The sequence below is a fragment of the Salvelinus fontinalis genome, chromosome 10 (genome assembly GCF_029448725.1).
Source record: "Salvelinus fontinalis isolate EN_2023a chromosome 10, ASM2944872v1, whole genome shotgun sequence".
Classification (NCBI taxonomy): domain Eukaryota; kingdom Metazoa; phylum Chordata; class Actinopteri; order Salmoniformes; family Salmonidae; genus Salvelinus; species Salvelinus fontinalis.
Genome location: NC_074674.1, coordinates 38553478 through 38565977, shown reverse-complemented (window position 1 = coordinate 38565977; position 12500 = coordinate 38553478). Strand labels below are relative to the sequence as shown.

General features: G+C 43.5%; 1 protein-coding gene across 1 annotated transcript in view; it reads left to right on the top strand.

The window, feature by feature from the left end:
- Positions 1-12500, top strand: part of LOC129864126 (regulator of G-protein signaling 3-like) — a 271563-nt gene that overhangs the window by 22850 nt on the left and 236213 nt on the right. Inside the window, exon 6 of the mRNA XM_055936752.1 lies at positions 8073-8133. Coding sequence (XP_055792727.1) covers positions 8073-8133 — 61 coding nt within the window. The remainder of the gene's footprint in view (positions 1-8072; positions 8134-12500) is intronic.

Here is a 12500-nt window from a genome sequence, read left to right as displayed (position 1 = left end):
ATTCAAACCTAGTATGTGTGTTGGAAAGAAGGAGATAAATCCTGGTAAATCTCGGTAACTGGGTTCCTGACATTCAAACCTAGTATGTGTGTTGGAGAGGAGATAAATCCTGGTAAATCTCGGTAACCGGGTTCCTGACATTCAAACCTAGTATGTGTGTTGGAAAGAAGGAGATAAATCCTGGTAAATCTCGGTAGCCGGGTTCCTGACATTCAAACCTAGTATGTGTGTTGGAAAGAAGGAGATAAATCCTGGTAAATCTCGGTAGCCGGGTTCCTGACATTCAAACCTAGTATGTGTGTTGGAAAGAAGGAGATAAATCCTGGTAAATCTCGGTAGCCGGGTTCCTGACATTCAAACCTAGTATGTGTGTTGGAAAGAAGGAGATAAATCCTGGTAAATCTCGGTAGCCGGGTTCCTGACATTCAAACCTAGTATGTGTGTTGGAAAAAAGGAGATAAATCCTGGTAAATCTCGGTAGCCGGGTTCCTGACATTCAAACCTAGTATGTGTGTTGGAAAGAAGGAGATAAATCCTGGTAAATCTCGGTAACCGGGTTCCTGACATTCAAACCTAGTATGTGTGTTGGAAAGAAGGAGATAAATCCTGGTAAATCTCGGTAACCGGGTTCCTGACATTCAAACCTAGTATGTGTGTTGGAAAGAAGGAGATAAATCCTGGTAAATCTCGGTAACCGGGTTCCTGACATTCAAACCTAGTATGTGTGTGGGAAAGAAGGAGATAAATCCTGGTAAATCTCGGTAGCCGGGTTCCTGACATTCAAACCTAGTATGTGTGTTGGAAAGAAGGAGATAAATCCTGGTAAATCTTGGTAACTGGGTTCCTGACATTCAAACCTAGTATGTGTGTTGGAGAGGAGATAAATCCTGGTAAATCTCGGTAACCGGGTTCCTGACATTCAAACCTAGTATGTGTGTTGGAAAGAAGGAGATAAATCCTGGTAAATCTCGGTAGCCGGGTTCCTGACATTCAAACCTAGTATGTGTGTTGGAAAGAAGGAGATAAATCCTGGTAAATCTCGGTAGCCGGGTTCCTGACATTCAAACCTAGTATGTGTGTTGGAAAGAAGGAGATAAATCCTGGTAAATCTCGGTAACCGGGTTCCTGACATTCAAACCTAGTATGTGTGTTGGAAAGAAGGAGATAAATCCTGGTAAATCTCGGTAACCGGGTTCCTGACATTCAAACCTAGTATGTGTGTTGGAAAGAAGGAGATAAATCCTGGTAAATCTCGGTAGCCGGGTTCCTGACATTCAAACCTAGTATGTGTGTTGGAAAGAAGGAGATAAATCCTGGTAAATCTTGGTAACTGGGTTCCTGACATTCAAACCTAGTATGTGTGTTGGAGAGGAGATAAATCCTGGTAAATCTCGGTAACCGGGTTCCTGACATTCAAACCTAGTATGTGTGTTGGAAAGAAGGAGATAAATTCTGGTAAATCTCGGTAGCCGGGTTCCTGACATTCAAACCTAGTATGTGTGTTGGAAAGAAGGAGATAAATCCTGGTAAATCTCGGTAGCCGGGTTCCTGACATTCAAACCTAGTATGTGTGTTGGAAAGAAGGAGATAAATCCTGGTAAATCTCGGTAACCAGGTTCCTGACATTCAAACCTAGTATGTGTGTTGGAAAGAAGGAGATAAATCCTGGTAAATCTCGGTAACTGGGTTCCTGACATTCAACCCTAGTATGTGTGTTGGAAAGAAGGAGATAAATCCTGGTAAATCTCGGTAGCCGGGTTCCTGACATTCAAACCTAGTATGTGTGTTGGAAAGAAGGAGATAAATCCTGGTAAATCTCGGTAACTGGGTTCCTGACATTCAAACCTAGTATGTGTGTTGGAGAGGAGATAAATCCTGGTAAATCTCGGTAACCGGGTTCCTGACATTCAAACCTAGTATGTGTGTTGGAAAGAAGGAGATAAATCCTGGTAAATCTCGGTAGCCGGGTTCCTGACATTCAAACCTAGTATGTGTGTTGGAAAGAAGGAGATAAATCCTGGTAAATCTCGGTAGCCGGGTTCCTGACATTCAAACCTAGTATGTGTGTTGGAAAGAAGGAGATAAATCCTGGTAAATCTCGGTAGCCGGGTTCCTGACATTCAAACCTAGTATGTGTGTTGGAAAGAAGGAGATAAATCCTGGTAAATCTCGGTAACCAGGTTCCTGACATTCAAACCTAGTATGTGTGTTGGAAAGAAGGAGATAAATCCTGGTAAATCTTGGTAGCCGGGTTTCTGACATTCAAACCTAGTATGTGTGTTGGAAAGAAGGAGATAAATCCTGGTAAATCTCGGTAACCGGGTTCCTGACATTCAAACCTAGTATGTGTGTTGGAAAGAAGGAGATAAATCCTGGTAAATCTCGGTAACCGGGTTCCTGACATTCAAACCTAGTATGTGTGTTGGAAAGAAGGAGATAAATCCTGGTAAATCTCGGTAGCCGGGTTCCTGACATTCAAACCTAGTATGTGTGTTGGAAAGAAGGAGATAAATCCTGGTAAATCTCGGTAACTGGGTTCCTGACATTCAAACCTAGTATGTGTGTTGGAGAGGAGATAAATCCTGGTAAATCTCGGTAACTGGGTTCCTGACATTCAAACCTAGTATGTGTGTTGGAAAGAAGGAGATAAATCCTGGTAAATCTCGGTAGCCGGGTTCCTGACATTCAAACCTAGTATGTGTGTTGGAAAGAAGGAGATAAATCCTGGTAAATCTCGGTAGCCGGGTTCCTGACATTCAAACCTAGTATGTGTGTTGGAAAGAAGGAGATAAATCCTGGTAAATCTCGGTAACCGGGTTCCTGACATTCAACCCTAGTATGTGTGTTGGAAAGAAGGAGATAAATCCTGGTAAATCTCGGTAGCCGGGTTCCTGACATTCAAAACTAGTATGTGTGTTGGAAATAAGGAGATAAATCCTGGTAAATCTCGGTAACCAGGTTCCTGACATTCAACCCTAGTATGTGTGTTGGAAAGAAGGAGATAAATCCTGGTAAATCTCGGTAACCGGGTTCCTGACATTCAAACCTAGTATGTGTGTTGGAAAGAAGGAGATAAATCCTGGTAATTCTCGGTAGCCGGGTTCCTGACATTCAAACCTAGTATGTGTGTTGGAAAGAAGGAGATAAATCCTGGTAAATCTCGGTAACCGGGTTCCTGACATTCAAACCTAGTATGTGTGTTGGAAAGAAGGAGATAAATCCTGGTAAATCTTGGTAACCGGGTTCCTGACATTCAAACCTAGTATGTGTGTTGGAGAGGAGATAAATCCTGGTAAATCTCGGTAACTGGGTTCCTGACATTCAAACCTAGTATGTGTGTTGGAAAGAAGGAGATAAATCCTGGTAAATCTCGGTAGCCGGGTTCCTGACATTCAAACCTAGTATGTGTGTTGGAAAGAAGGAGATAAATCCTGGTAAATCTCGGTAGCCGGGTTGCTGACATTCAAACCTAGTTTGTGTGTTGGAAAGAAGGAGATAAATCCTGGTAAATCTCGGTAGCCGGGTTCCTGACATTCAAACCTAGTATGTGTGTTGGAAAGAAGGAGATAAATCCTGGTAAATCTCGGTAACCAGGTTCCTTACATTCAAACCTAGTATGTGTGTTGGAAAGAAGGAGATAAATCCTGGTAAATCTCGGTAACTGGGTTCCTGACATTCAACCCTAGTATGTGTGTTGGAAAGAAGGAGATAAATCCTGGTAAATCTCGGTAGCCGGGTTCCTGACATTCAAACCTAGTATGTGTGTTGGAAAGAAGGAGATAAATCCTGGTAAATCTCGGTAGCCGGGTTCCTGACATTCAAACCTAGTATGTGTGTTGGAAAGAAGGAGATAAATCCTGGTAAATCTCGGTAGCCGGGTTCCTGACATTCAAACCTAGTATGTGTGTTGGAAAGAAGGAGATAAATCCTGGTAAATCTCGGTAGCCGGGTTCCTGACATTCAAACCTAGTATGTGTGTTGGAAAGAAGGAGATAAATCCTGGTAAATCTCGGTAACCAGGTTCCTGACATTCAAACCTAGTATGTGTGTTGGAAAGAAGGAGATAAATCCTGGTAAATCTCGGTAACTGGGTTCCTGACATTCAACCCTAGTATGTGTGTTGGAAAGAAGGAGATAAATCCTGGTAAATCTCGGTAGCCGGGTTCCTGACATTCAAACCTAGTATGTGTGTTGGAAAGAAGGAGATAAATCCTGGTAAATCTCGGTAGCCGGGTTCCTGACATTCAAACCTAGTATGTGTGTTGGAAAGAAGGAGATAAATCCTGGTAAATCTCGGTAACCGGGTTCCTGACATTCAACCCTAGTATGTGTGTTGGAAAGAAGGAGATAAATCCTGGTAAATCTCGGTAGCCGGGTTCCTGACATTCAAAACTAGTATGTGTGTTGGAAATAAGGAGATAAATCCTGGTAAATCTCGGTAACCAGGTTCCTGACATTCAACCCTAGTATGTGTGTTGGAAAGAAGGAGATAAATCCTGGTAAATCTCGGTAACCGGGTTCCTGACATTCAAACCTAGTATGTGTGTTGGAAAGAAGGAGATAAATCCTGGTAAATCTCGGTAGCCGGGTTCCTGACATTCAAACCTAGTATGTGTGTTGGAAAGAAGGAGATAAATCCTGGTAAATCTCGGTAACCGGGTTCCTGACATTCAAACCTAGTATGTGTGTTGGAAAGAAGGAGATAAATCCTGGTAAATCTTGGTAACCGGGTTCCTGACATTCAAACCTAGTATGTGTGTTGGAAAGAAGGAGATAAATCCTGGTAAATCTCGGTAGCCGGGTTCCTGACATTCAAACCTAGTATGTGTGTTGGAAAGAAGGAGATAAATCCTGGTAAATCTCGGTAACTGGGTTCCTGACATTCAAACCTAGTATGTGTGTTGGAGAGGAGATAAATCCTGGTAAATCTCGGTAACCGGGTTCCTGACATTCAAACCTAGTATGTGTGTTGGAAAGAAGGAGATAAATCCTGGTAAATCTCGGTAGCCGGGTTCCTGACATTCAAACCTAGTATGTGTGTTGGAAAGAAGGAGATAAATCCTGGTAAATCTCGGTAGCCGGGTTCCTGACATTCAAACCTAGTATGTGTGTTGGAAAGAAGGAGATAAATCCTGGTAAATCTCGGTAGCCGGGTTCCTGACATTCAAACCTAGTATGTGTGTTGGAAAGAAGGAGATAAATCCTGGTAAATCTCGGTAACCAGGTTCCTGACATTCAAACCTAGTATGTGTGTTGGAAAGAAGGAGATAAATCCTGGTAAATCTTGGTAGCCGGGTTCCTGACATTCAAACCTAGTATGTGTGTTGGAAAGAAGGAGAAAAATCCTGGTACATCTCGGTAACCGGGTTCCTGACATTCAAACCTAGTATGTGTGTTGGAAAGAAGGAGATAAATCCTGGTAAATCTCGGTAACTGGGTTCCTGACATTCAAACCTAGTATGTGTGTTGGAGAGGAGATAAATCCTGGTAAATCTCGGTAACTGGGTTCCTGACATTCAAACCTAGTATGTGTGTTGGAAAGAAGGAGATAAATCCTGGTAAATCTCGGTAGCCGGGTTCCTGACATTCAAACCTAGTATGTGTGTTGGAAAGAAGGAGATAAATCCTGGTAAATCTCGGTAGCCGGGTTCCTGACATTCAAACCTAGTATGTGTGTTGGAAAGAAGGAGAGAAATCCTGGTAAATCTCGGTAGCCGGGTTCCTGACATTCAAACCTAGTATGTGTGTTGGAAAGAAGGAGATAAATCCTGGTAAATCTCGGTAACCAGGTTCCTTACATTCAAACCTAGTATGTGTGTTGGAAAGAAGGAGATAAATCCTGGTAAATCTCGGTAACTGGGTTCCTGACATTCAACCCTAGTATGTGTGTTGGAAAGAAGGAGATAAATCCTGGTAAATCTCGGTAGCCGGGTTCCTGACATTCAAACCTAGTATGTGTGTTGGAAAGAAGGAGATAAATCCTGGTAAATCTCGGTAGCCGGGTTCCTGACATTCAAACCTAGTATGTGTGTTGGAAAGAAGGAGATAAATCCTGGTAAATCTCGGTAACCAGGTTCCTGACATTCAACCCTAGTATGTGTGTTGGAAAGAAGGAGATAAATCCTGGTAAATCTCGGTAGCCGGGTTCCTGACATTCAAACCTAGTATGTGTGTTGGAAAGAAGGAGATAAACCCTGGTAAATCTCGGTAACCAGGTTCCTGACATTCAACCCTAGTATGTGTGTTGGAAAGAAGGAGATAAATCCTGGTAAATCTCGGTAGCCGGGTTCCTGACATTCAAACCTAGTATGTGTGTTGGAAAGAAGGAGATAAATCCTGGTAAATCTCGGTAACCAGGTTCCTGACATTCAAACCTAGTATGTGTGTTGGAAAGAAGGAGATAAATCCTGGTAAATCTCGGTAACCAGGTTCCTGACATCCAACCCTAGTATGTGTGTTGGAAAGAAGGAGATAATTCCTGCACTCCAGAGCTACTACTCACTCTTCAATTTTGTCCCCAAAGTGTGACTCTCCATCTTTAGGGCAGTGTGTCACTCGGGATAACAGTTTTTAAGTCATCCCATCTCAGACACAGGGCCTGTTAAATGGGTCAACGGTACCAGTGGCAGATCAGCACTACTCGCAAATCACATTGGTCCTCTATGACTCAGTTGGTTGAGCATGGCACATGCAACGCCAGGATTGGGGGCCACCCATACGTAAAATGTGTGCATGCATGACTGTAAGTTGATTTGGATAAAAGCATCTGCTAAATAGCATATATTATTATATTATTCCACAGCACGTTTAGCACAGTACCCGTCTGCAATACAGTCCCAACACTGTGGCTGGCACACTTTATAACGGCCTACACCATGGGACTGTCAAGCCCTGTCCTTAGAGATCCTTTAAATTCTCTATTTGGTAGGTCAGGGTGTGACTAGGGTGGGAAATCTATGTTTATATTTCTTTGTTGGCCGAGTATGGTTCCCAATCAGAGGCAGCTGTCTATCTGTGTCTCTGATTGGGGTCATACTTAGGTAGCCCTTTTTCCCACCTTTTGTTGTGGGATCTTGTCTTTTTGTGTTACAGGTGTTGCACTCCTAGTTTTACGTTCGTTGAGTTGTTTATTGTTTTTGGTGGAACATTTAAAATTAAAAGAAAATGTACGCCTACCACGCTGCACCTTGGTCTTCATTTAACGACGGAGGTAACAGTGACGGCAGGTAGCCTAGCGGTTAAGAGCGTTGAGCCAGTAACCAAAAGTTCACTGGTTTGAATCCCAGAGATGACTAGGTGAAGAGTCTATAGATGTTTCCTTGAGCAAGGCACTTAACCCTAATTGCTCCTGTAAGGCGCTCTGGATAAGAGTGTCTACTAAATGACTCAATCTCCCTACTGCTCATACAGTCCCTGTAAGAAACATGATGAGGTTATGATGATGACCCTGTGGATGATCAGATGTCATGTTATTATCTGTCTGGACCGCTTTGGGTGAGGGATACAGTTTGTGTGAGTACCCCTGGGTGTTGTATATCTGGGGTCGTCATCTCTGTGCTCTAGTATTACCTGGGTGGGGTGCTGTAGTGCTGATGTCTAAACCAGTGTATCACAGCAGAGAAATTCCATTGGGGATAGGATTGCTGCCTATAAGGAAGGGGCCACATAATTTGAACATAGATATAATATCTCTCTCTCTCTCTCTCTCTCTCTCTCTCTCTCTCTCTCTCTCTCTCCTCCTCTCCTCTCTCTCTCTCCTCTCCTCTCTCTCTCTCTCTCTCTCTCTCTCTCTCTCTCTCTCTCTCTCTCTCTCTCTACTCTCTCTCATCCTCTCTCTCTCTCTCTCTCCCTCTACTCTCTCGCTCTCTCTCCTCTCTCTCTCTCTCCTCTCTCTCTCTCTCTCTCTCTCATCTCTCTCCTCTCTCTCTCTCTCTCTCTCTCTCTCTCTCTCTCTCTCTCTCTCTCTCTCTCGCTCTCTCGCTCTCTCTCTCTCTCGCTCTCTCGCTCTCTCGCTCTCTCGCTCTCTCGCTCTCTCGCTCTCTCTCGCTTTCGCTCGCTCTCTCGCTCTTTAGGAGGAGTGAGCTGCTAGGGTGTATGAGTTTTGGCGTGAGATCCCTCATGGACCCAGTGAAGGTTAGTTGTTCTTCTTTGTACATTCCTCTACTCTCCACTACACCACACACCACTGTAACCCTCCTCATTAGCTCGCTCCCTCTATCAGAGTGTGTGTGCGTGTGTGTTCACCAGACCATAAAAGACCTGTTTAGCCCAGAGTGAGTAAGCGGCCATGGCCTTAATCCACAAGAAACACCACTGTGGCCACTGTGAACACATCACTACTGTCCTCAGTCCCTCCAGTTAGAACCCATCACTACTGTCCTCAGTCCCCTCTGTTAGAACCCATCACTACTGTCCTCAGTCCCTCCAGTTAGAACCCATCACTACTGTCCTCAGTCCCTCCAGTTAGAACACATCACTACTGTCCTCAGTCCCTCCAGTTAGAACACATCACTACTGTCCTCAGTCCCTCCAGTTAGAACCCATCACTACTGTTCTCAGTCCCTCCAGTTAGAACCCATCACTACTGTCCTCAGTCCCTCCAGTTAGAACCCATCACTACTGTCCTCAGTCCCCCCTGTTAGAACACATCACTACTGTTCTCAGTCCCTCCAGTTAGAACCCATCACTACTGTCCTCAGTCCCTCCAGTTAGAACACATCACTACTGTCCTCAGTCCCTCCAGTTAGAACACATCACTACTGTTCTCAGTCCCTCCAGTTAGAACCCATCACTACTGTTCTCAGTCCCTCCAGTTAGAACCCATCACTACTGTTCTCAGTCCCTCCAGTTAGAACACATCACTACTGTCCTCAGTCCCTCCAGTTAGAACCCATCACTACTGTCCTCAGTCCCTCCAGTTAGAACACATCACTACTGTTCTCAGTCCCTCCAGTTAGAACCCATCACTACTGTCCTCAGTCCCTCCAGTTAGAACACATCACTACTGTCCTCAGTCCCCCCTGTTAGAACCCATCACTACTGTCCTCAGTCCCTCCAGTTAGAACCCATCACTACTGTTCTCAGTCCCTCCAGTTAGAACACATCACTACTGTCCTCAGTCCCTCCAGTTAGAACACATCATTACTGTCCTCAGTCCCTCCAGTTAGAACCCATCACTACTGTCCTCAGTCCCTCCAGTTAGAACACATCATTACTGTCCTCAGTCCCTCCAGTTAGAACACATCACTACTGTCCTCAGTCCCTCCAGTTAGAACACATCACTACTGTCCTCAGTCCCTCCAGTTAGAACACATCACTACTGTCCTCAGTCCCTCCAGTCTAGTGATACAGCCATATATACTGTACATCTATGGTTACAGTATAGATACGTAGGGCAGTCCCTTGGGTGTAACAACACATCACCACTGCCCTCAGCCTACTGTAGTAAAGATATTCTAATCTAGGGGTACAACTATATAAGAGGTGGTGTAGTGGAGGGTAAACATATCTAAATACACGAGCGTTTTCACACGTTTTGTGGAAAATTTGCTTAGGGAGCACTACTTTACTCATTGTGAATAGCGATCAGCATTCCCCCCCAATTTCTTATTACCACTGCATATGTTTATGGTTACAGCACAAGATACATTAGTGCATTCCCTCGGGGTTACAACACATCAGTACTGCCCTCACAGACATGACTAACCCACCACAGACCTAGTTGCTGTTGGGAGAAGAGACAAACTATATAGCTATAGCAAGGACTGTTTCTGTTAAGTAAAGTACACAGGTGAGAATGTTATGGACTGGTAGAAATCAATACAGAGAATGATGTTTTTCCTTCTGTGAAGCAGAGCCCGTTCCTGCAGTTAAATGACCAAATCGCCCTCTAGTGGCCTCATGGGTGGAATGTTATTCATATTTCTAATAATTTGATATTCCCATGTTTTTATGTCAGATGGATTTGTCATATTTCAGTCTTCTGTGATGGATGCAAAGTATCATATTGGGATGCAAACTCAAAATGTAATACATTTCAACTCTGTCTGCCATGGTAAAGGTGTCTTCTTTTTAAGCCCATAACCATGTGTGTGAGATGTATACTTTTGTTTCAAAGTAGATTTGTTTAAGACTACCAAGAAAGCACCTTGATTTAGTAGGTGAGTATATTCCAGTACGGACTGTGTTTTGACAGCCGAGGTGTTTAGTTGTTATTTGCGAGGCGACAAGGTAGGAAGGCAATTTCTGTTGTCAGCTTGTGTGTGAGCTGCCAGAACACACTCTGCTCTTACGCCTTCAGTGATCCAGTGGGCCGATTCCCTGCTTCGCTCGGTTGGGCAGCACATGGTAAACACATAGCATTTTGTTTCAGGCCACAACTCCTGTCAAGCTTCTTGCTTGTCTCCCATTCGCCTCTCAGACACCTTTTCTTACAATTGCAGGCATACATGCATGCAGAATGCATTCACGCATTTGATGTCAGATACAAAGTGAAGTGTCTTCGACAGAGGACTCAGTGAAGATAAAAGTAGAATACTGCTGGGGTTTCCTCAGCTCTACTTGCTGTTTAATTATTTATTCTTAATTTATCCAACTGTGTCCCATCCCCCTGTGCCCACACAGAACTGCTCTTTACATTGTAAACCGTGTATAAAACCTCCCAAAGGCAGGGTGGCCTGTACCTCCCAATGGGTCTATTGTTTTTAATAGCAAAGTGCAAAGAAAAGTTCATTCAGGTTGGGTGTGAGTTTCTGCTTGAGTTTGGTTAAAAGGACAGTGAATTCTCTCATACTTTCAGAACTTGTACCAAGCTCCTGTGTGTATCAGACACATAGTTTTTTCTCTTAGAGATGATTCTGAACTGAAGACACGTGTAACCACGTTAAGTCTTAGCCTATTGGTGATAGTAGTCATTCACTCTGAGTAGTTTGCAATGTCTCCATGTATTTCATGTACACTGTATATGTCTGAGTGTTAATTATTTCACGACTAATCAATTTCATTAGTTGAATTACGTAAATGCATTCCTAGTTTTACAGAGTAATTCTTTGATAGACTAGAAGTTTGTAATTTTGTAGGTCTATTGATTTTTGTTAAATACACTATACACATAGCACATGCTTGGGTACCACCTTGACATCTCTGATCTGCTTGCCTCAATAAATGAATGCTAGAACATTGGTTGCCATTAGCTATTTGTATCTAGAATAATTGCTTAACGGTGCATGTTAGACACATGATCATTATAGTCATACTGAGATGTGATGTTATGCTCGCTACCTTGACTAGATTCCTTCAGACACGTTCAGGGCCTGTTCAATTTATTCACATATTATTGGAGTCTGATTGATAAATGCAGTTTATCATTATATTCAACTTAATTTTTACATATTGGTTGGAAAATTTCCATCCAACTACAAGGACTTGTGGTGATAAGGATAAACCTATTAAACCAATATATCTCAAATAAGGAAATAGGAAACAAACTTACTCTTAACTTGGACGCACACAACTGGAAAGAAACTGAGAAATGGCTTGACAGGCTTTAAATACAAACTAGAATTGTGAATGAACCTATCAGGATAGTCTTGATAATTACTGACAGGTGTGTGATTGCTTGAAAGTCAAAAGGTGAAGGGAACTTGCTTGATCAAGCCCATCTCAGCAGTATGCTGCTCCACTCTGAGGGCTTTTGTACAGACCTTTAAAAAAAAGAGGTATCTCTTACACACACACACACACACACACACACACACACACACACACACACACACACACACACACACACACACACACACACACACACACACACACACACACACACACACACACACACACACACACACACACACACACACACACACACACACACAATACAGCAGCTAGCCTAGGTCTTCCTCCAGCCAGTGAGAGGGCAGAATGCAGAGTGTTCTATGTGCTGGTCTGCTCTCCCTGTGTCTTATTGAGGTTGTTGTAAGCCTGCAGTCTGAGCTCTATTGTAGTAAGGAGATGTGATTCCGTGGACTGTGACAATATTCGCTGGTTAAAGCATCTTATCTGAGTGGGCAGATTTCTACAGGCTGTGGGGCGATGGGGACAGTGAGGGGAAAGAGGAGAAGTGGGGGAGGGGAGACATGTACAGTGCCATAAATCTAAGCACGGACTGTGCCACCTCCAACTATTATGATGCCCATTAGACAAATAGAAACCAATGGGAGGGGAAGAGGGAGAGAGAGAGAGGGGTGAGTGGGTGGGTGAGAGAACATAAGAGGGAATATATAGAGGGATGGGAGGAGAGAGAAAAAGGGGGATAGATGAAGAAGAATAAAGCCAAGGAGTTGTGGAGGATGACAGTAGCAGGAGGGAGCTGAAAAGAGATGAAAAGGAGAACTCCCAGTGACTCAATGTTTCATCTCCTCATTAGCAAATTAAGCCAATTAAATATTCATTGGGATAAATGCCAGGCAGAAGCCTGTCCAAAAATAGGATTTTAGGTAATG